This window comes from Budorcas taxicolor, chromosome 2 (genome assembly GCF_023091745.1).
Source record: "Budorcas taxicolor isolate Tak-1 chromosome 2, Takin1.1, whole genome shotgun sequence".
Classification (NCBI taxonomy): Eukaryota; Metazoa; Chordata; class Mammalia; order Artiodactyla; family Bovidae; genus Budorcas; species Budorcas taxicolor.
In genome coordinates, this window is record NC_068911.1 from 32,712,747 (window position 1) to 32,736,500 (window position 23,754).

General features: G+C 49.8%; 1 protein-coding gene across 1 annotated transcript in view; it reads left to right on the forward strand.

Moving 5' to 3' along the window:
- The window catches only part of LOC128060070 (uncharacterized), a 188,897-nt gene that overhangs the window by 23,412 nt on the left and 141,731 nt on the right, over positions 1-23,754 (forward strand). Inside the window, exons 10-20 of the mRNA XM_052652297.1 lie at positions 72-237; positions 2,280-2,465; positions 2,593-2,745; positions 4,566-4,710; positions 7,261-7,419; positions 8,181-8,305; positions 10,702-10,890; positions 19,150-19,305; positions 19,790-19,974; positions 20,890-21,072; positions 22,142-22,233. Of these exons, the coding sequence (XP_052508257.1) occupies positions 72-237; positions 2,280-2,465; positions 2,593-2,745; positions 4,566-4,710; positions 7,261-7,419; positions 8,181-8,305; positions 10,702-10,890; positions 19,150-19,305; positions 19,790-19,974; positions 20,890-21,072; positions 22,142-22,233 (1,739 nt within the window). The remainder of the gene's footprint in view (positions 1-71; positions 238-2,279; positions 2,466-2,592; positions 2,746-4,565; positions 4,711-7,260; positions 7,420-8,180; positions 8,306-10,701; positions 10,891-19,149; positions 19,306-19,789; positions 19,975-20,889; positions 21,073-22,141; positions 22,234-23,754) is intronic.

Here is a 23,754-nt window from a genome sequence, read left to right on the forward strand (position 1 = left end):
GAGGTGTCCTGGAGGACACTTGGGCGTGTAGGCCGCCATCCTGACGTTCCCTGGGCCTCTCTCCATGTCAGGCAGCCGCTGGTGGATGCCCTGCCCTCCTGTGGCACTGAGGCCTGCGTGGGCCTCATGGCAGAGCTCATCATGTCCGGGGAGGTGGAGGCAGACGAGACAGAGGCGTGGCTCTGGTCGCTGGCCTTCGTCCCAGAGCCCACAGATGCTATGGTCCGCGCGCTGCTGGTGAGCCCTGTGCCCTGCCCCCACTCATGTGGCCCCGCCCCTGCTCCGCTGCTGGTTGGATGCAGCAGGGAGGGACGGGGGACCTGCTGTCCTGCAGGCTTTATGCCTCTGCCTGGTGGGGCCAGTGGAGGCAGATCAGAGAAACAGGGTTTGACTCTCAGCAGTATCCCAGCCAGCTGCGTGATCCTGACCTATCTGAGCCCGTTTTTCTGCTCTGTAAGATGGAGATCGAACAGTATTTGCCTCTTGGGCTTGTGTTGAGAAATGAGATGCTGAATGTAAAGCACTTCTCTGGATGCCTCGTGGGGAGACCCAGTGGTTTAGAGCTGCTATTGTTCTTGTAATCAAACGTATTTAATGAGTCTCAGGATTAAGAAAGCATGTGAAACTAGGCTAGCAATTTTTAACAACCCAAGGAGGTCCTATTTAACTCCCATGATGCCTCTATGATGTAGGTGCTCTTATCCCTCCCATTTTACAGATGAGGAAACTGAGGCCCAAGGAGGCTGGGCAGCTGGCCCAGGTGCTGCAGCTCCTGTGCCTTTTTCTTGGACCATGGCCCTGTCCTCACTCACTTGGGGGGCATGTCCTCATTCACCTGGGGGCGTGTCCTCACCCACCACGGGGAGGGTTAACGTCACTCCTCACTGCCCTCCCAGATTGACAGGGGGCCAGGATTCAGAGGCCACCAGTGGGGAGTGTATGGGAGACCCCTGGGCTGGCTGATGGCGGGGAGGGGTCTCCAACAGGCTCTCTCAGGCCCTCATGCTGGTCAGACTCTTGACTAACTGTCCAGGTGGAGTGTAGGGAACACTCACCCCTGTCCCCGCCGCCCCTGATGCCTGCATTTACAGTAGGGCCAGCCCATGCAGGCTGTGTGGTTGGCTCCGTTCAACAGGGAACTGGGCACTGAGTCAGAGCCAGGCTAGGACTGGGCCCAGGGGGCATTGCTCACAGCCTAACAGGTGACACGGTGGCCACACAGACATCAGTGCCCTGCAGCGTCTGTGGGGGCTCAGCCAGTGCCAGGCGGGGTTGGGCGTCCCCTTCTTTCCTTTCTCTCCCTCCTTTGTTTGCTCAGCAGAAGTGCAGAAGTGTGGGAGGTGGGGGACTTAAGGCGCAGACTCTGGTGCACGATACCACCCCCACCCCGCTTTAGAACCCAGCCTAGTCCCTTACCAGCACGACCTCAGGCAAGGTGCTTTCTCTGCCTTGGGGTGGGGCGGACTGATAGTTGTTCTGATGTGTGCTGAGTGTTATGTACACACTGGTGTCGCGGCTGTGGCCACTTGCCAGGGACACAGGGAGCAGAGCAGGTGGGTCCCCGGGCTGGTGGAGCCCAGGCTCTTCGCTCGCCTGTCTCCTGCCGTTTCTCATCCTGCTAGCCCAGAGCTTGTGCCTCATCCCATCGCAAGAATGCACCGACCCCCAGTTGTCACAACTTACGCGGTCTCCAGCCTTGCCAAATGTCCCCTGTCAGCCTGAGATACTGTTGTCCATCCTGGATGCACAGAAAAGGTCTTTTGGGGCATTACACAAATAATTTTATTGGTTTATTTAATTTTGGCTGTGCTGGGTCTTCACTGCTACGTGGCCTTTTCTCTAGGTGCGGCGAGCCAGGGCTCCTCTCTAGTTGCGGCGCGTGGTCTCGTTGCCGTGGCTGCACTTATTGTGGAGCACGGGCTCTAGGGTGCACAGGCTTCAGCAGTTGCAGTTCCCAGGCTCTAGAGCACAGGCTTAGCCGTTGTGGCGCTTGGGCTTAGTTGTCCCGTGGCATGTGGAATCTCCCTGGACCAGGGATCGAACCGGGGTCTCCTGCATTGGCAGGCAAATTCTTTACCCCTGAGCCACCAGAAAGGCCCCTGGGGCATTTTAAGAAATGCTCCCTGCAGGCCGCACCACAGACAATTTATTCAGACCCTCAGGAGTGGCGGGGTGGGGTCGGGGGCATCTGTACTTTTAGGAAGCATCCCATGGGGAGGCCTGTGAAAGACCCCTTACCAGGCTTCTTGGCTGGGGTGGGGGCCGGTTTCTGTCCCCAGCCTCTGCTGCAGACCCCGGGGGCCAGCTCCAGCGCCTTCCTGGGCATCTCGGCTCTGGTGCACAACCTGTGTGTGTCTCTGGACGGGCCCTGTGAGCAGCTCTCTGGTGTCGGCTCCCTTGTGAGATTCCTGGGAGATGCCGTGGATGCCAACTGCACCTTCCGGGAGCCCTCAGACGCTGATCAGGTGAGGACAGCCCACACCCTGGGCATGGGCCCTTGAGGAGGTCCTTGCCAAGCAGGCGAGCTGTAGACTGGGCGGGTGGGCTGGACGCCACCACCAGCCTCAAGGCCCCACCGTCATCTTGTTTCAGCTCCTGTTCGTGCTGAAGGCCATTGGCAACGCTGGCTGGGCAGCCACAGCTCTCACCCCCAAGCTGAGCACTTGTGCCTCCCTGGGGAGCTGCCCCCCTGAGATCCGGCTGGGGGCCATCCAGGCCTTCCGGAGGGTTCCCTGCTCTGCGGACGTGAGCTCCTGGGAGTTATTTCACCGGGGTTGGCATTGGGCAGGAGTGGGTCTTGAATTCCTGTTAATGCACATCTTCACTTGTTCATTCGTTCATCGCATTTACTGAGCACCTACTATGTGCCGGGCACTGGCGTGAACAGGTGCCCAGGTCTCTGCTCTCATAGAGCCTGTATCTGGGGTAGGGGGTCCTGTATTCATCGAATACCCAAGTAAGCGAGTGATTACTAACACACCACACATAAGCCATCTGTGCTGCAAACCCACTGGTTCAGGGGTCAGCAAGGTCCATGGTCGACATCCAGCTTATTGCCTGTTCTTGTAGGTAAAGTGTTGTTGAGATACAGCTCTGCCTGTTCATTGATGTGTGGTCTGGGCTGCTTTCTTGCTTTGATTGTGGAATTGAGTAGTTGCAACAGCGACTGTATGGTCTGCAAAGGCAAAACAATTGACCATCTTTCCCTTTGTAGGAAGTTTGCTGACCCTTGGACTAGCGGCTCCTGCCTCATTTAGTCAGAGTCCTTCCTGTGATCTGACCACTGATCCAGGAGCACCTCTTGGCTTCATTTCCTGCTTCCCTCACCCCTGCTATTCCTGCCTCCAGGGCTCACTTCTGCCCTCAGGGCATTTACACGTGCTCTTCTCCTTTTACTTTTTACTGTGGGGGATCTTCCTTGGCTTCCTTTCACTTGCAACTGACCTTTTCAAGCTCCCCCAGGCATCCGGCTGCCCTATTTTATTTTTCCCTTTTTAGCAGTTATGGGCTTACCAAGTGGCACTAGTGGTAAAGAACCCGTCTGCCAATGCAGGAGATGCAAGAAACATGGGTTCGATCTCTGAGTCAGGAAGATCTCCTGGAAGTGGGCATGGCAGCCTGCTCTAGTATTCTTGCCTGGAAAATCCCATGGACGGAGGAGCCTGGAGGGATACAGCCTATAGGATTGCAAAGAGTCAGACACTACTGAAGTGACTTAGCATGCAGCAGCGTACTATATATTCACCTGGTTCACTATCCGCCTCTCTGCACTAGAATGTAAGCTTCAGATGGACAGAGCGGGGTTTGTCTTGCTCACAGTTGTTCCCTTGCACCTTGCTGGGCACGTGATAGGTGCTCAGTTAATGTTGCTGCATGAGTGGATGGGCGGATGGCTGTGCTGTGAAGGGAACCGGCAGGTGCTGAGGGAGAGAGTCACGGGGTATGGGAAGTGGCTTGCTTAGGAAGGGGGGCATGGGGAGTATCTTTAGAGGGAATACCTCCTGTGAGTCTGTTGCTATGGTGTTTTCACAGATGTTTCACAGATGATGTTTTCTTGGAATGTAGCCGCACCCACCTGTTCACCCATTGTTTGCATGGTGCTCAGTCGCTAAGTCATATCTGACTCTGTGACCCCATGGACTGCAGCCCACCAGGCTCCTCTGTCCATGGGATTTCCCAGGCAAGAATACTAGAGTGGGTTGCCATTTCCTTGTCCAGAGGATCTTCCTGACCCAGGGATCGAACCTACGTGTCATCTCCTGCATTGGCAGGCTGATTCTTTACCACTGGCACCACCTGGGAAGCCCTTACCATTGTTACTTGTGGAAGTTGATAAGGCTCTCTGTGCTGGGGCTCTGGGGAGTTAGGTATTAACAGTGACTGGGCAAACTCCCACGTCCCACAATCGGGCCACAGGTGAGAGTGTCTGGGAGCAGCGGAGACTTTGGGAGAGCCGGGTCAAGGCAGCTGGACCCCTGCTGGAGCCAGAGCAGACAAGGGGACATGGCCCTCTCGGGTCGGGGGGCGTGGGCTCTGGGTGATGGCTTTCCCTTTGCCCGAGGCAGCGATCCGTGCTCTCCAGCCTGTACCGAAACGCCGAGGAGGATTCTGAGATCCGCATCAATGCCTACCTGGCCCTGATGAGGTGCCCGGGCAAGGAGGTGTTTGCCCAGGTGCGGCATACCCAGGCCGGAGAGCAGTCCACCCAGGGTGAGCAGCTGCAGGTGGGGGGCAGGGGCTGGCCTGGGTGCCACCAGATGGGTGCGGGGGTTTCCAGAGCACTCTGCCTCCATCCCTCAGGTGTCCCATCCCTTTCTGTTCCCCTTCTTTTGCCACGCCATCTGGACAAATAACCTCACATGCTCCCCTCACCCTGGTGGCAATTGAACAACCCAGGAGAAGTTGCTTCCCTCTGGTCCTCAGTTTCCTCATCTGTACAATGGGGTGACAGTCGCTGAGCTCCTTTCTAGCTTTGGCCAAGGTCATGGCATACCACCTAAAGGAGAGAGGAGAGGAGAGACTTGAGGCCAGGGACAGTGTCTGCGAATCTCAGACCCCTTGAGGGGTCAGAGTTCCTTTTAAACAGGTAGAACTTCAAAAAATAAGCTCAGCTAACTTTTGAAAAGTTTTTTTCCTAGTGCACAGTGATCTGACATAATTCGCAGTGAGTTGAGTCTGGGGACTGCCTGACTGGGTTCAGGTCCCAGCTTAGCCACTTCCTACCTGTGTTCCTTTGGGCAAATGACCAAACCTTTGTGAGCCTCAGTTTCTCCATCCGTAAAATGGGGGTAATAACAGTACCTTCCTCATGAAGGAAGCATAAAATGAATTAATACAGGAAGGCATTTAGAACATTGTAAGTGCTGTGTGCATAGCTGTTTACTGTCCATGTTATTATCACTGCTGCTGTTATTGTTGTTGTTCTTCAGTCATTCAGTCGTGTCCCACTCTTTGCGACCCTGTGGACAGCAGCGTGCCGGGCCTCCCTGTCCTTTACCATCTCCCGGAGTTTGCTCAAACTCATGTCCATCGAGTCAATTATGCCATGCAACTGTCTCATTCTCTGCTATGATTATGCAGCCAAAATTTCAAAGCAGACGGCAAGATATAAATGGAAAGTTAAAGGCTGCCTTCCTTGCCTCCTGATCCCTAAGTCCTGTTTTCTGAAGGCACTGACTTTGACCATTCTCTTCTGTGTCCCATCAGAACATGTAGTGCATGTATGAACATGGATGTGTTATGACCGTAACAACAGCAGCCACTGAGGATCGTGGTGTACACACTGGTTGTACCCCTTGCCTCTGCCTTCAGTGTGTCCGGGAGCTCTTTCCACATCAGGGTACTTGGGTTCTTAGCTGCAGCTGCGGGATGCTCCACTAGGAGGTTAAACCACAGTCCACTTTACCAGTCCCCAGTGATGGGCATTTAGATTTTTTTTTTTTCTAGTCTTTTGCCATGAGAAACAGCAACCAAAATGAATCTCTCTGTCCATCCCCCTTCAGACCCTTTTGCTAATCTAGCCGGAGGATAATTTCCCAGAAGTAGCCAACAAGAGGCTTCCCAGGTGGTGCTAGTGGTAAAGAACCGACCTGCCAACGCAGGAGATGTTAAGAGACGTGGGTTTGATCCCTGGGTTGGGAAGATCCTGTGGAAGAGGAAATGCAACCCACTCCAGTATTCTTGCTTGGAGAATCCACACGGACAGAGGAGCCTGTCAAGCTACAGTTCATAGGGTCTTAAAGAGTTGGACATGATGGAAATGACTTAGCGCACACACACTCAGCCAGCATTAAGGTGTGCACACACGTTTGAAAGTCTGATGTGATGCTGCTAAACTACTTTCTAAAGAAATGACACCTCCCCAGCCCCCAGAGGGAAAGAAATGGTGCTACTCGAAGCCGCAGTTTGTTGTTGGCAGTTTCTAGTGTGGGATGGGATGGGTGGGGCTGTTCTACATCAATAGACCACTGAGCCAAGCCCCTCAGAGGGGGTCAGCGAAGGGGCAGCCTTAATAGATACCCTGCGGTATCAGGCTTGTATGTTTCCTGATGGGAGCAAAAACATTCTCATCTCTGTTTCATGGTGGATTGTTCTAGAAGCTCCCTGCTGGGCATTCTGAGAGCCTGGGATGAGCAAGGGGGTTGGTGTTCCCAATTAGAATAATATCCTCTGTTGGACTCCTTTCCCTTGGTACACTCATTTCATTTTTAACTCTCCGGAGAGCCTCAGAGGGTCCCCATCACAGACTGCATGTTTACCCTTTCCCAACCCTAAAAGATACTCAGTCCTTTAGGTCCAGACTCTGCTGTTGACTGATCTGCGCAAACTGCCCTGGGAGATGGGTCATTATAGTTCATTTTACCGATGAAGGAACTAAGGCTCAGAGAAGTGGAGTGACCAGCCCAAGGTCACACAGCTCATGAGTGGTGGAACTGGGTTTCAGGCTCAAGTCTGACTTTCAAACCAGGGCTTTCCCCACACTCTCAAACCAGTCCAGTGGGCTCCCTTTTCCTTCAGGAAAGTGCATCAGAATGCCCTGTGCAGCCTAGATTTCCAAGTTCCATTAAGGCACTTCTGTTTGCTGTTTATCTACAAAGAGGATGTGGTTCCCAGTAGCTAGGCTCCTGAGAAGCCTCTGGTGGGTAGAAATAGCAGGACCTGGAGCGGGAGGCTGGGGGTCTTTTCTCTGTACTGTGTCAGCTGTGGGCCCTCCCTCATCACCCTCCCCTCCCCTCCCCTCCGGCTGCGACTGGACGCCAGTGGGCTCCTTTGTGTGGAGTCACCTCCTGCAGCTGTTGGAGACCGACGACCCCTTGAAACAGAGCCTCCGGGAGGCCGTCCCTGAAGATATTGTCAGCCGGGAGTTCCATCCAGAGGTGTGGAAACACTCGTCCTACTCTGACGTCACCTTCCGCTCAGGTATGGGCATCTCTGACCAGCACTGTCCTCCTCGGGACCACAAAGGCTTGGGGACCCGGGAGTTCTGACTCCAGAGGACGTGTGGATAAGGCTGAGGCCATGTCTGTTGCTAAATGTCCAGATATTCACATGCCATCTGCTTGATTTTTTTTTTCTGTATCCTCATAGCCACCTGCCATTTTTGTCGGAAGAGGTAAAAAATAGTTAAATATGAGCCACCTCATAGCATTCAATGAAATAGTACTTCCATCTTTTCTCTAAACTGGTTCTTTTAAATTTACTGTTATGCTGAAGGAAAACCTCTTCAGTTTAATTCTAAAAATAGGGTTGTCCTAAAAAGAGATGCAGTGACCGTGAAACACTGTTGTTGAATTCTCACAGGTTCTCGCCTGCTGAGGGCGGTGAGTTTGAGAACTGCTTTTCCCTGGGTTAAAAAGGGAGATTAGCATCAACCAGAGACAACTGCTTCCTTGTAATTAAACAGAATAAAAAAGAGACCCCATTCTAGGTTAAGTATCCAACCCCCCTCAGCTACTTGGAAAGCTGGGGGACAGGGTGGGGTGCTCTGGCTGCCCCCCCACCTATCAGCAGATGTGGGTACGTTCGTGACCTTCCCTCTGCCCTTGGTAAGGCTTACTTCTGAGCTTCCTGTCCTGTCTGAGAGGATGCACCGTGTGTCTAGCCCTGTCTCCAGCCCCTCAGCTGTCCACTCCTGCCCTGTGAGTGGCGTGGTGGGCACTGATCCTTTCTCTCTCTTCCAGCATCAGGCAGCCTGGGAGCCAACCTGGAGGGGACCCTTCTCTTCTCTCCAGCCTCCTTCCTCCCCCGTTCTGCCACAGCCAACCTGACCATCCACGCTTTTGGTCATGCCTTCAACCTCCTGGAGGTAAGAGGGGTCCTTATTTCAGTCTCTTCAGGGTGTCTCCTGGGCTTGGGGCCAGAAATCATCCCATCCATCCATCTTTCCATCCCTCACTTCTTGTGTCTATCGATCTATTCCCAGCCCCCAGCCTCCACCCACCCATTTATCTGCCTGTCCACCCATCTACTCATCCAGCCTACTGACCCATACATAAATCCATACATCTATGACCCCCATCCCTCCTTCTCATCCATCTATGTACCTGCCATTTCTCTCCATCTACCCTCTCACCTACTCATTTATCTTCCCAGTCATGCAGCCATCCACCCACCTATCTATCTATGCACTACTTAGCTATCCATCCACCTATCCATTGCCTATCCATCACCCCATCCATACAGTCATCCATCCATCCTTCTCATCCACCAATCCATTTATGTACCTTCCCACCCATCTCTCCATCTACACTCTCACCCGATCATCTTTATTCTTTCAGTCATCCACTCATCTATCCACCTATTTATTAATACCTACGTACCTACTCATCTGTCCACATATTCTTCCGTATGTTTATGCACCTGTATCCATCCATCTTTCCATCCATTCTTCTATCCTCACCCATCTATTCACTCACTTACCCCTACTATCTCTTTGTCTACTCTCTCATCCACTATTTATTCATCTACCCTTCTGCCCATCCATACATCTGTCAGTCTCCCCACCCACCTTTCTCTTCATCTGTTCTTCCTGATCTGTCCACCCTTCTATCCATCTATGCATCCATCTGTGAACCTGTCATCAACTGCACAGTATCCATCTTCTACCTAACATGTGCCAGCTACTATGCTGTGTGCTGGGCTCGGAGAATATGATGATGATGCAGAGATACAATTCCTGCTTTCTTGGTGCTCACAGCCCAGAGAGATAGACAGATAAGAAATGGGTAGACACGTCCATAGAACAATGGCAACTTTAAGTAGTGAGTTTAGAGATCTGAAGGATGAGCGGGAGCAGCCATGTGAAAAACTGAGGTAAGAACCTTCCAGGGGGAAAGAGGGCAGTGTGTGCAACGTTCCTGAGATGACAGAGGGCTTGGTGTGTTTAAGGAACAGAAATAGATTAGAGAACAAGAGGAGAATAGTAAGATGGGAACTCAGGGAGGGAGCAGGACCATGTTGAGGAAGGGTTTCAAGTTGGGGAGTGACACGCAGTTTGAATGTGGAAAATGATTTGTAAGGGGCAGCAATGGAAGAGGGATGATCTCTGAGGTCATGTGCCCAGCAAGCTTTGAAGTAATGTAATACCTTGGGGCCCTTCCATCTCTTCCCCCCAGGTCCCTGGAGCCTGTCTGAGGGAGGGTGCTCTGTGCCCTATCCCAGCACTTCCTAATTTATGGAGAACTGGGGACTTACCATCCAAACTTTGCCTGCTGGGCACCTGAGCTTAGATCTGCCAAGGGCTGAACCTCCAGTAATTTCTCTACAAATGCTCTCATAGACATCTAGATGAGAGGTCGGAAGGAAATGATGTAAGAATGAGTGAACACATGGGTGGATGGATAGGTAGATGGAATGAAGGAAGGACTCATTCATTCATCCATCAGATTTTGAGAATCAGTCAGGGTTCTCCAGAAAAGTAGAATCAATAGGGTTATAGAGGCTGACAGGCCCCAGATCTACAGTCAGCAGAGCTGGAGACCCAGGGGAACTGATGGTGTAGTTCCCGTCTGAAGACAGGAAAAGCCAATGTCCCAGTCTGCAGGCAGTCAGGGAGGAGAAATGCCCTCCTATTTTGAGGAAGGGCAGCCTTTTGTTTTATTCAGGCCTTCAACTGATTAGATGAGGCTCACCCTCATTATGGAGGGCAATCTGCTTGACTTAGTCCACTGATGTAAATGTTAAACTCATTAAAAAATGCTCTCACAGAAACATCTGTAATAACACTGGACCAAATATCTGGGCACCCCACTGCCCAGTCACGTAGAGACAGAATTAACCATCTCACCAGGCATTGAGTGCCCTTGGTGAATGAGACACAGGTCCCTGCTCTCATGGAGCTCAAGATCTTTCAGCGAGACACATAAATTTGTCTGAGTGTGACTTTGGAGTATTGTGCTTGACACTCAGAGGAAGGGGTAATAAATTTGGTTGGGGGTGGGGAGGTGGGATGTATGGAGCCGGTGATATGGGAATTCAGGGAAGGCGTCCCAGAGGTGGTGACATTTGAACCAGGCCTCAAAGAATTGGTCGGAATTCTTCCTGTGTGTCATTTGCCAAGCAGATGGGGAGCTGAGATTGTATCTCTTGACATTTGGGCCTGGATGGAGCCTGGAGCCCCCTGTTCAAGCTCCCAACCCCACAGCTCTTGGTTACTATTATAACCACGTTACTGTCCCCTGAGCCCCTGACTTTCCTTCCCAGTTGGGGCTTCGGCTGGAAAATGCCGAGGAAATGGCCCGCAGGCTGTTTGGCCCGAAGTCATTCTGGGGGCAGGAAGAGGAGAGACAAGCCCAGGCGAAGGAGCCCCCAGAGGCAGAGCCAGGGCCCACATCGGCTGACCCAGCCTGTCCAGGAGAAAGGTCCAGAAGGATGAGAGACTTGCAGCAGAAGGTAAGGGAAGCACCTGTGCCCACCCCATTTCACCCTCCCCCCCTCAGACGCCAGCTTGGGCTTTGGGACTGGGGGACGCAGGTGTCCATGAACTCTGACCCTTCCCTCCCACCCCTACCCCCTTACAGAAGCAAACTGCTGGTCCAGATCTCAGCAGGGAGCTGCTAGCCTGCCTTCTTTTGAAAAACCATTTGATATATCATCTTTTGAAAAACCATTTGATATAGAAAAGTGCCCACTTTGGAAGTGTGTTTCCATCAGTGAAACATCCTTGTAACCAGCACCCAGACCCTCATAAGCTCCCCAGAGGCACCCTTCCCCCTCCCTATTCTGGTTTACCCACCCATAACCAGAGGTAAGCAAGCACTGTTCTGACTCCTAATAGCACTGAGTAACCTTAAAAAACAGCTTTGTTAAAAAAAAAAAAAATCAGCTTTGTTGAGGTGTAGTTGCCCTACAATAAATGGTATGTGTTTAGAGTGTTGACGCATACTGTTTGACAAGTTTGGACATATGTAAGCACTGAAGGGACTTCACTGATGGCTCAATGGAAAAGAATCTGCCTGCCAGTGCAGGGGACAAGGGCTCCTTCCCTGGGTCAGGAAGATGCCCTGGAGGAGGGAATGGTGACCCACTCTAGTGTCCTTGCCTGCGAAATCCCATGGACAGAAGATCCTGGCAGGCTACAGTCCATGGCTTGCAGAGTTAGACATGATTTTCTGACTGAGAGACAACAGCAATACACCATGAAACCACTATCAACTAAATCAACATATCCATCACCCTCAAAGGCTTCTTAGTCTCCTTAATCCCTTCTTCCTGCTCCAGCCCTGCACCCCTGTTGTGATATGCTTTTTCTGTCACGATGGACGAGTTTGCATTTTCTGGAATGTTGCATAAATGGAATCATGCAGCATATACTTTTGCCTGTAAAGTATGTGCTGCTTTCTGATCTCACTTCCTCTGTTCAGTGTAATTATTTTGAGATTCATCCTCATGCAGGGTATACTAGTAGTTTATTTCTTCCTCTGGTCAAGTAGTGTTCCGTTGTAGGGATGGACCTCAGTCCGTTTAAGTATTCACCTGTTGATGAACATTTGCATTATTTCCGGTTTTGGGGCTATTACAAGTAGGGCTGCTATGCACATTTATGTACGTGGTGGTGGTTTTAGTTGCTAAGATGTGTCCAACTCTTGCAACCCCATGGACTGTAGCCTACCAAGCTCCTCTGCCCATGGGATTTTCCAGGCAAGATACTGGATTGACCTATCATTACAAATCTTCATATAAACATATGTTTTCAGGTTTGGGGTAAATATTGAGGAATGGGATGGCTGGATCATATGTTTAATTTTTTAAGAGATAGCTAAATTGTTTTGCAAAGTGGTTGTACTATTTTGCATCCCCACCAGCAGTGTAGGAAAGGTCTAATTCCTCCACATCCTTGCCAACACTTGGTAGGATTAGACTTTTTAGTTTTTGCCATTCTAATAGTGTGCGATAGTATCTCGTGGCTTTATTCCCTAATGCTGCTAATGTTGAGCATCTTTTCATGTGCTTATTTGTCATCCGTGCATCTTTGGTGAAGCGTATGTTCAAATATTTTGTCCTTTGTTTAAAAAAAAATTGGGTTGGTTTCTTAAGAGCAAGTTTCAAACATTCTTGATCTATTCAGAACACAAGGCTTTTGTTAGCTGTGTAACTTGCAAATGCTTTCTCCCAGGGTGTGGATGGTCTTTCCATTCCCTTAGCAGTGTCTTTTTCTGGCCATGCTGGGTCTCCACTGCGGTGTGCAGGCTTCCCTAGTTCCGGCACCCAGGCTCTAGAGTGCACGGGCTTGGTAGCTGCAGTAGTGGGCTTCTCTTGGTTGCGGTGTGTGTGCTTAGTTACCTCACAGCATGTGGTATCTCAGTTTCTCGACCAGGGATCGAACCCACGTCCCTTGCGTTGGAAGGCAGACTCTTAACCACTGGACCCCCAGGGAAGTCCCAGCAGTGTCTTCTAAAGAGCAGACATTCGTGATTTGGATAAAGTCAGGTTTATCCATTTCTTTTATGTGTAGTGTTTTGAGTGTTAACATCTAAGAAGTCTTGGCCTAAAGCAGTGTTACAGAGATTCTTGGAACCCTCTGGAGACTTCCAGAGTTCTCTGCGCAACTCTTTCCCTTCTTGTCCTCTGCCCTGCAATGTCCAGTCACCTTGGTCTCCCCAGGCTCCCAGATCCGTAACTCCAAGAGTCTGCCCTGCCGCACTCTGTTACCCTCCCAGCCCCTCAGCCTGAACTCCCTCCAGGCGGGGAGCTGAGGCTCACTTGCTATTTCCTGTTTCTTGGGTTCACCATCTTGCATTGCCTGGTGGTGTCTAATGTCTTGGGAACTTTTGTTTAATCTGTTTCATCTGAGTTTCGAGTTGCTCCACATGGGGAGGTAAATTCAGTCCCTGTTACTTCAATCTGGTTGATAGTAGAAGTCACATCTAGTTCCTTTTGTGAACTTTATGTAAATAGAATCATTTACATGTACCCTTTCGGGAAAAAAGTGACGTTCACGTAACATAAAGTTAGCCGTTTAAAAATATACAATTCAGTGACACGTGATACATTCACAGCGTTGTGCAATGACCACATCTGTCTAGTTCCAAAACATTTTCGTCACCCCAAGGAGACCCCACCTCCGTTAGTGGTCACGTGCTGTGCCCTCATTTCCCAGCCCTGCCAACCATGAATGTGCTTTCTGTCTCGATGGATTTATCTGTTCTGGACATTTCTTATAAACAGAATCACACAGTATGTGGCCTTTTGTGTCTGGCTTCTCTCACCGAGCATGTTTCTGAGGTTTATTTGTGTCATAGCATGGGTCAGTACTTCATTCTTTTTTCCATCGCACAAATAATTCCTTTCTGAATTGAAGTATAGTTGATTTGTTATGTGATAGTTTGTGGTGTACAGCAAAGTGATTCAGTTATATGTGTGTGTGTGTACATATGCACTTTTTCAGATTCTTTTCCATTATAGATTATGACAAGATATTGAGTATATTTCTCTGTGCTATACAGCAACTTCCCTGAATGAACTTCATGAACTTCCCTGCAGTGGTACAGTGGTTAAGACTCCGTGTTTCCACCACAGGGGATGAGGGTTCAATCCCTGGTTAGGAAACTAAGATTCCACATGCTTCATGGTGCAACCAAAAAATACAAAATTTAAGAGCTTCCCTCTTGGCTCAGCTGGTAAAGAATCTGCTAGCAGTGCAGGAGACCTGGGTTCGATCCCTGTTTCAGGAAGATCCCCTGGAGAAGGAAATGGCAGCCCACTCCAGTATTCTTGCCTGGAGAATTCCATGGACAGCAGAGCCTGGTGGGCTATAGTCCATGGGGTCGCGAAGAGTCAGACACGACTGAGTGACTTCACTTTCACTTTGTACAGTAAGTCCTCTTTTTTATCTATTTTATATATAGTACTGAGTATATGTTAATCCCAAACTCCTAATTTATCCCTCCCCACCCCCTTTGCCCTTTGGTAACCATAAGTTTGTTCTCTATGTCTGTAGGTCTCTTTCTGTTTTGTAAATAAGTTCATTTATATCATTTTTTAGATTCTACATATAAGTAATATCATACGATGTTTGTCTGACTTTGCTTAGTATGATAATCTCTAGGTCCATTCACAATGCCACAGATGTCATTACTTCATTCTTTTTTATGGCCGAGAAGTATTCCATTGTGTGTGTGTATCTCACATCTTCTTTATCCATTTATCTCTCAGTAGACACTTCGATTGCTTCCATATCTTGGCTGTTGCTGCTATAAACATTAAGGTGCATGGTTTGAAGTGGTTTTGATTTGCATTTCTCTAAAAAAATAGTTAAAGACGCTTACTCCTTGGAAGAAAAGTTCTGACCAACCTAGATAGCATATTCAAAAGCAGAGACATTACTTTGCCAACAAAGGTCCGTCTAGTCAAGGCTATGGTTTTTCCAGTGGTCATGTATGGATGTGAGAGTTGGACTGTGAAGAAAGCTGAGTGCCGAAGAATTGATGCTTTAGAACTGTGGTGTTGAAGACTCCTGAGAGTCCCTTGGACTGCAAGGAGATCCAACCAGTCCATTCTGAAGGAGATCAGCCCTGGGATTTCTGTGGAAGGAATGATGCTAAAGCTGAAACTCTAGTACTTTGGCCACCTCATGCGAAGAGTTGACTCATTGGAAAAGATTCTGATGCTGGGAGGGATTGGGGGCAGGAGGAGAAGGGGACAACAGAGGATGAGATGGCCGGATCACTGACTCGATGGACGTGAGTCTGAGTGAACTCCAGGAGTTGATGATGGACAGGGAGGCCTGGCATGCTGCGATTCATGGGGTCACAAAGAGTGGGACATGACTGAGCAACTGAACTGAACTGAATTGACTGAATAATTAGTGATATTGAGCATCTTTTCATGCACCTGTCGGCCATCTGTATGTCTTCTTTGGAGAAATGTCTCTTTAGGTCTTCTGCCCATTTTATGACTAGGTTGTTCTGATACTGAGCTGTGTGAACTATTTATGTATTTTAGAAATTAATCTTTTGTCGATTGCATCATCTACAAATATTTTCTCTCAGTCCATAGGCTTTCTTTTTGTTTGTTTGTTTGTTTATGGTTTCTTTTGCTGTGCAAAAGCTTCTAAGTTTGGTTAGGTCCTGTTTATTTTCCCTTTTATTTCTTTTGCCTCGGGAGACTGACCTAAGAAAATATTGCTATGATTTATGTCAGAGAATGTTTTGCCTGTATTCTAGGAGTTTTATGGTGTCATGTCTTATGTTTAAGTGTTTAAGCCATTTTGAGTTTATTCTTGTGTATAATGTGAGAATGTGTTCTAACTTCATCGATTTACAAGCGGCTGTACAGCTTTCCCAGCACCACTTGCTAAAGAGACTGTCTTTTCTCCAGTGTATATTCTTGTGTCTTTTATCATAGATTAATTGATCTTAGGTGTGTGAGTTTACCTGTTCCATTGACCTATGTGTCTGATTTTGTGCTTCATTCCTTCTTAAGGCTGGATAATATTCATTGTATGGATGAACCACATTTTGCATGTCCCTTTCCCCACTGATGGACTTTCGGGTTGTTCCCATCTTATGACGATTGTGAATAATGCTGTCCACATCCTCTTTTTTGGGTCTGACTTCTTTTGCTTAAAGTATGTTTGTGAGATCAATCTGTGTTGCTGTGTGTACTTACAGCTTGTTCATTTTCCTTGCTGTATAGCATTCCATGGTGTGAACACATCACAGTTTCTTTATCCCTCTATCCATTTACTGTTGACAATGTCCTTACCCAGTTTTGAAGCCAGTTTCTGGCTTGTCACAGGTAGCATGTTCTTGCGTGTGTCCCTTTGGTGAATGTCTGTGGATACATTTGTTCCATGTGTGCACAGTCGTGGGCTTGCTGGGCAAGGGCTGTGTGTATGCGTGCTTCCTCTGGTTTCCCACTTGATACAAGGACTTGAGTATTTTTCTTCCTGAAAACTTACTGTATGCAAACATTTTAATACCCATTCTGTGGGTGGGGACCTTACTTTACATAACCTTTTCCCCACCAATGGATACTGAGGTTGTTAGTCCCCTCTTGGTGTTATAAATGTCATTTCCATGTATATCTGGGGGTGATCAAGGTGGTGGCTGAGGCATTTCCTCATGTGTTCACTCACTAACCATCAGCCATGACCCCCACACAGCCCAGGAACACAAAGATGATCAGGGTGTGGTCCCTGCCGTCAAAAGCCTCTTGGACTAAATCTGAAGCCAGTAAGTAACTTGAATGAGGGCTGTGGGTTGGATATAAATGTGTTTTCTTAGAGTCACAATCCCACAATTTCTTAGAATAACACAATTGGTCTGTTACTTTCTCACTTTTTTAAGGCTCTTTTTGGTTTAGGGTTTTTTTTAATCAGTCAGTTAACTTTTGGCTGCTCTGGGTCTTTGCCACGTGCGCGGTCCTTCTCGGGGTTGCGGCGAGTGGGGGCTCCTCTTCACTGCGGTGCTCGCTTCTCGCTGCAGTGGCTTCTCTCGCTGCGGAGCACAGGTTCTAGGTGCGCGAGCTTCAGTAGCTGCAGCGTATGGGCTCGGTAGTTGTGGCGCATTAGCTTAGCTGCTCCGTGACGTGTGAAGTGTTCCTGGACCAGTGATTGAACTTGTGTTCCCTGCCTTGGCAGGCGGATTCCTAACCACTGTGCCACCAGGGACGTCCTGTCTTCTCACTTTTGATATATGTTCACTTTGCAAGATATATTTTGCACAAGTGCAGTGATGAGTGGGACTTCCCCGGTGGCTCAGACAGTAAAGCGTCTGTCTGCAATGCGGGAGACCTGGGTTCGATCCCTGGGTCGGGAAGATTCCCTGGAGAAGGAAACGGCAACCCACTCCAGTACTCCTGCCTAGAAAATCCCATGGACGGAGGAGCTTGGTGCAGGCTACTGTCCATGGGGTTGCAAAGAGTTGGGCACGACTGAGCGACTTCATTTCTTCAGTGATGAGTGACAGTAGTCCTTGGCCTGAGTGCTGGAGAGATGGCAGGGCATGGTGGGGACTGTGGTAGACAGACAGGCTTGCAGCTTAGGCCTCGGCTCACTGGCAGCCACCGCTCAGTTCTGAATGCCTGTTGCCCTTTTGGGGAGGGGGGAGACTGGGGGGCAGTGGGAGACAGGCCAATATTTCTCTTCTTTTGAGAAGCTGGGTATCTGGATTTTATATAAAATCTCCCAGGTTTTAAATAGTAGAGATAAATTTTTAAAAATACATACTGCCCGAAATATAAAAACCAAGAAACTGTCACACACCAGAGGAGAGTGAAGAGACATGATACTAAACACCACGTGGTGCTGGATTGAATCCTGGAGCAGAAGGAGGATGGAATGGAAAAACCGGTGAAACCCGAATAAAGTCTGGAGTTTAGTTAATAACATGCTGGTGTTGGTTGCCTCATTTTCACTGTGCGTCTTGGTCGTGTAAGATGCTAACAGTGGAGGAAACAGGCTGAGGTGCGTGGGAGCTCTCTGTAGCTTTGCAACTTTTTCCAAAAATGTTTATTGTTGTGGCTCAGCTGGTAACGAATCTGCCTGCCATGTGGGAGACCTGAGTTCGATCCCTGGGTTTGAAAGATCCCCTGGAGAAGGGAAAGGCTACCCACTCCAATATTCTGGCCTGGAGAATTCCATGGACTATATATAGTTCATGGGGTCGCAAAGAGTCAGACACGACTGAGCGACTTTCACTTTCATAGCTGATTTACAATATAGTGTTAGTTTCAGGTTTACAGCAAAGTGACTCAGCTTTCCATATGTGAATGTGCTGTGCTTAGTTGCTCAGTCATGTCCGACTCTCTGTGCGACCCCATGGACTGTAACCTTCCAGGCTTCTCTGTCCATGGGGATTCTCCAGGCAAGAATACTGGAGTGGGTTGCCATGCCCTCCTCCAGGGGATCTTCCCAACCCAGGGATTGCCAGTCTCCCACACTGCAGGCGGATTCTTTACCAGCTGAGCCACCAGGGAAACCCCCATATATGTCTATCTACTCTTTTTTAGATTCTTTTCACATATAGGGTATTAACAGAGTATTGAATAGAGTTTCCTGTGTTATATATAGTTACTTATTAATTATCTATTTTATATGTAGTAGTATGTATGTGTCCATCTCAATCTCCCAGTTTATCCACCCCCCTTTCCCCTCGTAACCATAAGTTTGTTTTCTATATCTGTGACTCTATTTCTGCTTTGTAAATAAGTTTAGTATCATTTTTCTGGATTCCACGTGTAAGTGATATCATATGATATTTGTCTTTGTCTGACCTACTTCACTCAGTATAACAATCTCTAGGTTCATCCAAAGGGCATGAACCTGGGGTTTGCTGCAAAGGGCATTATTTCATTCTTTTTAATGGCTGAGTAGTATTCCATTGTACCACATCTTTATCCATTACTCTGCTGATGAACAGTGGGGTGCATCTATGTTTTTGAATTGCAGTTTTGTCTGGCTATACTGCTGGATCATATTCAGCCTGGATTTTTAAAAGCCTCTATTATTTATACACACGCATTGCACTGGGTGTTGGGTAGACTGTGCAGGTGTAAGAAAATATGTCCCAGGTTCTGCCTGTGGACCATGAGTTTTGCAGGTCCTGTTCTGAACCCCACAAGCCCTTGACCTTTCTCTCTAGCTGCCCCTTCCCCCTCCCAAGGTCCAGGTGCCTTGCCCGGCTAAGTCAGACCTGTTCCTGGTCACAGGTGGCCCGGAGGCGCGGGGAGCGGCAGGCACTGAAATGTCAGCTGAGCATGAAGGTGTTCGGGCATGAGTTGAGCTTTGTGAACTGTAGGGTGATGGGGAGCCACGTGACGCACCAGTCCCTGAACCTGGCTGAGCTTGCCATCAAACTCCTGAAGGTACCTCAGGCTGGGCTTGGCCCATCCCTGCCATCTGACCTGATGATGTTTCCTTTGATGCTTTGGGGGAATACTAAAGTACTTTCAGACTCAAGAGCATGAAATTTGGAATCAGACTGCCCAAGGTCAAAAATTGGCTGCACTGCTTACCGCCTTGGGCGTATTGTTGAATTTACCGTGGCCTCAGTTTCTGCATCTGTGAAATGGGCATGATAGAATAGTGCCCTGTACCAGGTGTGCAAGGAGGGCCCACACCCTGGATGGGCCTGGATGCCTGACCTCTGACTATGACCTGCAGTAACCCGTCTTGGTTCAAACCCCAGTTCTGCCGGTTTCTAGCTACATGGGCTCAGCTGGGTTATTTTTATCTGTTTTGGGGTTCTGTTTTCTCTTCTGGAAACTGGGGACAATGATAAGGTTCTGTCTGAGGGTTGTGAGGGGCGAGTGAGGGGGTCACGTGCACTGTGTGGTTCTCTGACTGCAGGGCCAGGAGGTGCAGGTGAACCGGAGGCTGAACCTAGCAATGCAAGAGCTCACCTTTCCCACCATGTCTGGCCTCCCAGCCCAGCTGACCCTCAACGTCTCGGCTGCCGTCAGCATCCGGGTCCGAGGGACAGCCGACTTCCAGCAGCGCTCAGATTTCTCTGTGAATGGTTACGTCAAGCCCAGGTAACTGGCTCCTCAGATCTGGGGGAGATAGATCAGAGCCTCCCCCTGCAGAGAGCTGGGGCATCAGCATGGGCTGAGTGGGGAGCCCTGCTCTGCTGACTACCTTTATACCAGCTACTGTAGATGGAGTGTTTTTTGTGCCAAGAGACTAAAGAGATCCTGGGCAGTTGTGCCCACTTTACAGATGAGGAGACTGAGGCTCAGCAAGGTACAGCCTCCATGCCCAAGGTAGCACAGCAGCTGGGATTCACAGCCTGTGTTTCAGCCCCGCTCTTCCCTCTGCCCCCTCTGCCTCTTGGGGGAGAGGGTGGGAAGAGAGGGAGAAGGAGGAGCATTTAAGGTACAGGAACCCTCATGGCCACACACAAGGTGGACACTTTTCTTATTTCCATTAAGGGTTAAGGAAATTGAGACTCACAATGAGTGCACAGCTGACCCAGGGCCACACGGCAAGGATTTTGAGCAGAACAATGCTCACCTGTCTCAGGTCAGCTGGGTGACTCTCCCAGTCACCCAGCTGACCTGCCTTTCACTTCTGGGTCCAATGTGGGGAATGTGGGTGTCCTGTGCTGCCTTTTGTTGGGCATAGAGACCTTGGGCTTGGGCTCTGACAACTGGGGCTCCAGACTGGCTGTTCCATGTCCCAACTGTGGAACCCAGGCAGGTGGTGTCACCTCTGTGAGCCTTGGTTTGTCTGTCTGTTAAATGGGGCTAATGATGGTGAGGGTTCAATGGCAAGGTATAGATTTCTTGGCCCACATGGAGTGTGTGGTTAGTGATGGCCGCAGCGGAGGGGCCACTCTGACTCAGGACCATGGAGTGAAGCTGGCAGGGGGTTCGTGGGTAGTGCGTGGGTTGGCACTGGTTTGGCCGTTGCCTGGGGCTCTAGGCTGCAGCCGTGTGCTTCTTCCTTAGCGCGCTGCTCCAGATCTCAGCACAGATGGGCACAGTGGGTGCCCTGGGGCAGGCCGGGCTGAGGTGGGTGACTGGTATCCACGGCACCGCCAGCCTGGATGGTGGGATCCAGGCGAGGAAGGGCCAAGACCTCAGGGTGCATCTGAACACACCAGAGGAGGTCGTGGAGCTGTTCCGCTTCAGGTGGGTTCCCTAACCTGGGGAGGGAGCCCATGAATATGTCTGTGTGTGAGCACTGGTGTGGGTGTGGGTGTCTGTGAGAGTGTACATGCCTGTGTCTGAGAGTGTGTGCCTACAGGTGTGCCTGTGAGTCTGTGTATGTGATTGCATGTCTGTGGGGGTGTTTGTGAGACAGTTTGCCCATGTCAGTGAAGGGGGGGTGTGGGGGGTGTGTGTGTGTGGGGGGTGTGTGTGGGGGGTGTATGGGGTGTGTCTGTCAGGGTAGGGCGGGTGTCTCTGTGACAGGGGCTGAGGGAGACCAGGAGGTGGGGACTCCCACAGTGCTCAGATCTTTCTGGGGGTCCCTCCTGGGGTCTGCTCTGCCCCAGCCTCCTGGAGAGGTGATACTTAGAGAGCAGTGAGTTCAGAGGAAACAGGAGGAGCCAGACTGCCCCCACCTCCACCTCTTCCCTTCCCTTGCTGGAGGCACTGTTGCCCACCCGACCCTCTCTGGGCCGCAGCCAGTGGGGTCTCCTTTTACTTGTCAATTAAATCCTATCACGCTCTCCCTCCCCTATTTAAAATCCCTTGCTTGCATCCAGGATAACCCAGCCAGCATGCTTGCCCTGCCCGATGGAGGCCTTGCCCACTCCCTCACCCATCTCCTGCCACTACTTCCCCCTACTCCCTCCCCGCCATTCTGACCCCCTCACCACCCTTTTGTTGGTGGTCCTAAAGAGCGCCCTTTATTCTCACCCCAGGGCCTTTGCACCATCCCTCTGGGACGCTGGCTCCTTCTCATCCTTTGATTCTCTGACCAAATATTACCTCTGCAGTGTCCCCTCCAACCCCCCCACAACTAACCAATGCCTTGCTGTATCCCCAAGATGGATGCTATGCCCACGTCATCCCATATTTTAGGATTTTCGTAGTGCATGTCACCCTCTGTGTTCATGGACTGACTCCCCCACCAGCGTGCAGGTGCCCCAAGGGCCTGTCCGGTTCCTGGTGGGACCTGCCCCAGTGCCTCGCCCTGGTGGGTTTATGGATGAATGCAGTGACTCACCTGGCACTTCCCTCCCTTCCCACCCAGCTCTCAGCTGTATCTCGTCACTGGGGATGGTGTGAGGAGCCTCAATCACGTTCCCAGCCCTTCCGAGGCCCAGTCCTGTACCAGCAAGGAAGGTGGGTGCCAGCAGGCCCTCCATGTCATTGTCCCAGGATGGGCGTCTTGGGGGCTGAGGGGTAAGATAACAGCTCCAAATTCCAGAGTTGTCTTCTGCCCTGAAAGTACTTATGCCCCTTAACTCAGTGATGCTGTGTCTAGACTCTGTGTGTCCAGTTACTCAGTCACGTCCAACTCTTTGTGGCCCCACGGACTGTAGCCTGCCAGGCTCCTCTGTCCATGGAACTTTCCAAGCAAGAATACTGGAGTGGGTTGCCATTTCCTTGTCCAGAGGATCTTCCCGACCAAGGGATTGAACCCATATCTTTTGTATCTCCTGCATTGGCAGGTGGGTTCCTTACCACTAGCACCACATGGGATATACTTTATACCCTATACCTTATGAAAATAAGCCAAAATAGCTTTAAAAGGGCCGAATGCACAGAGATGTTTGTTGCATCATTATTTACAGAGCAAAAAAAAAAAAAAGATGGCAACTCAAATATCCAGCAGTAGGAGAATGGCTTATTATGATGGCCTTGAGCTAAGAATAGACTTTTACATTTCCAAACGCTGAAAAAATAGTCAAAAGAAGACTATTTCAGAACATGTGAGCAATTAGTGAAATTCATATTTCAGTGCCCAGAAATGAAGTTTTATTGGTGCAGAGCCACTCCCATTGTCTGTGGCCTTTCTTCAACAACAGCAGAGCTGAGTAACAGAAAACTGCGGTCACGGTTGTGTGACCAGCAAAACCTCAAGTATTTACCATCTGGCCATTTACTGAAGATGTTTGCCAACTCCTGGTTTCATAAAATACTGAGATATCCCATAACTTTTGTAGTCCGTAAAGAAGGGCATTTTTTTAGTAGATTTTTTTTTGCATTTCCTCTTTTATGTATATATATATGTATGTATTTTTGGCTGCGCTGGGTCTTCACTGCTGTACGCAGGCTTTTGTGAGTTGCGGTGAGTGGGGACTACTGTCTCTTGTGGTGCATGGGCTTCTCACTGTGGCGGCTTCTCTTGTTGCAGAGTGAGGGCCCCGGAGCAGAGGCTCAGTAGTTGCAGTGCATGGGGTCAGTAGTTGTGGCATTCAGGCTTAGTTGCCCCATGGCGTGTGGGATCTTCCCGAGCCAGGGATCAAACCGGTGTCCGCTGCATTGGCAGGTGGATTCTTGACCACTGGACTACCAGGGAAGTCCTGAACTTCATATTTTAGTAGCACAAGAAAACTCTTTGGTGATAACATCAGGTGAAAGGCAACAAAATTGAGAAGGAAGAGAAGGAGGTAGGTCAGCTGCAGATCTTGCAATCATTTGGGGGGTAAAGTGGGGGAGGGGCCTACTTAAGTTATTTCTTTAGGCTAAACAGTGTCCTGAACACTCACTGAGCTGTGAATCCTCCCAGCTACAGCATGGGGCTAGATCTATTATCAGTCCCCATGGACAGATGAGAAACACCAAAGCACAGAGATGTTAGGTGACTTGCCCAAAGTCACACAGCTGGGCAATGGCAGAACGGGAATGCAGATCCAGGCT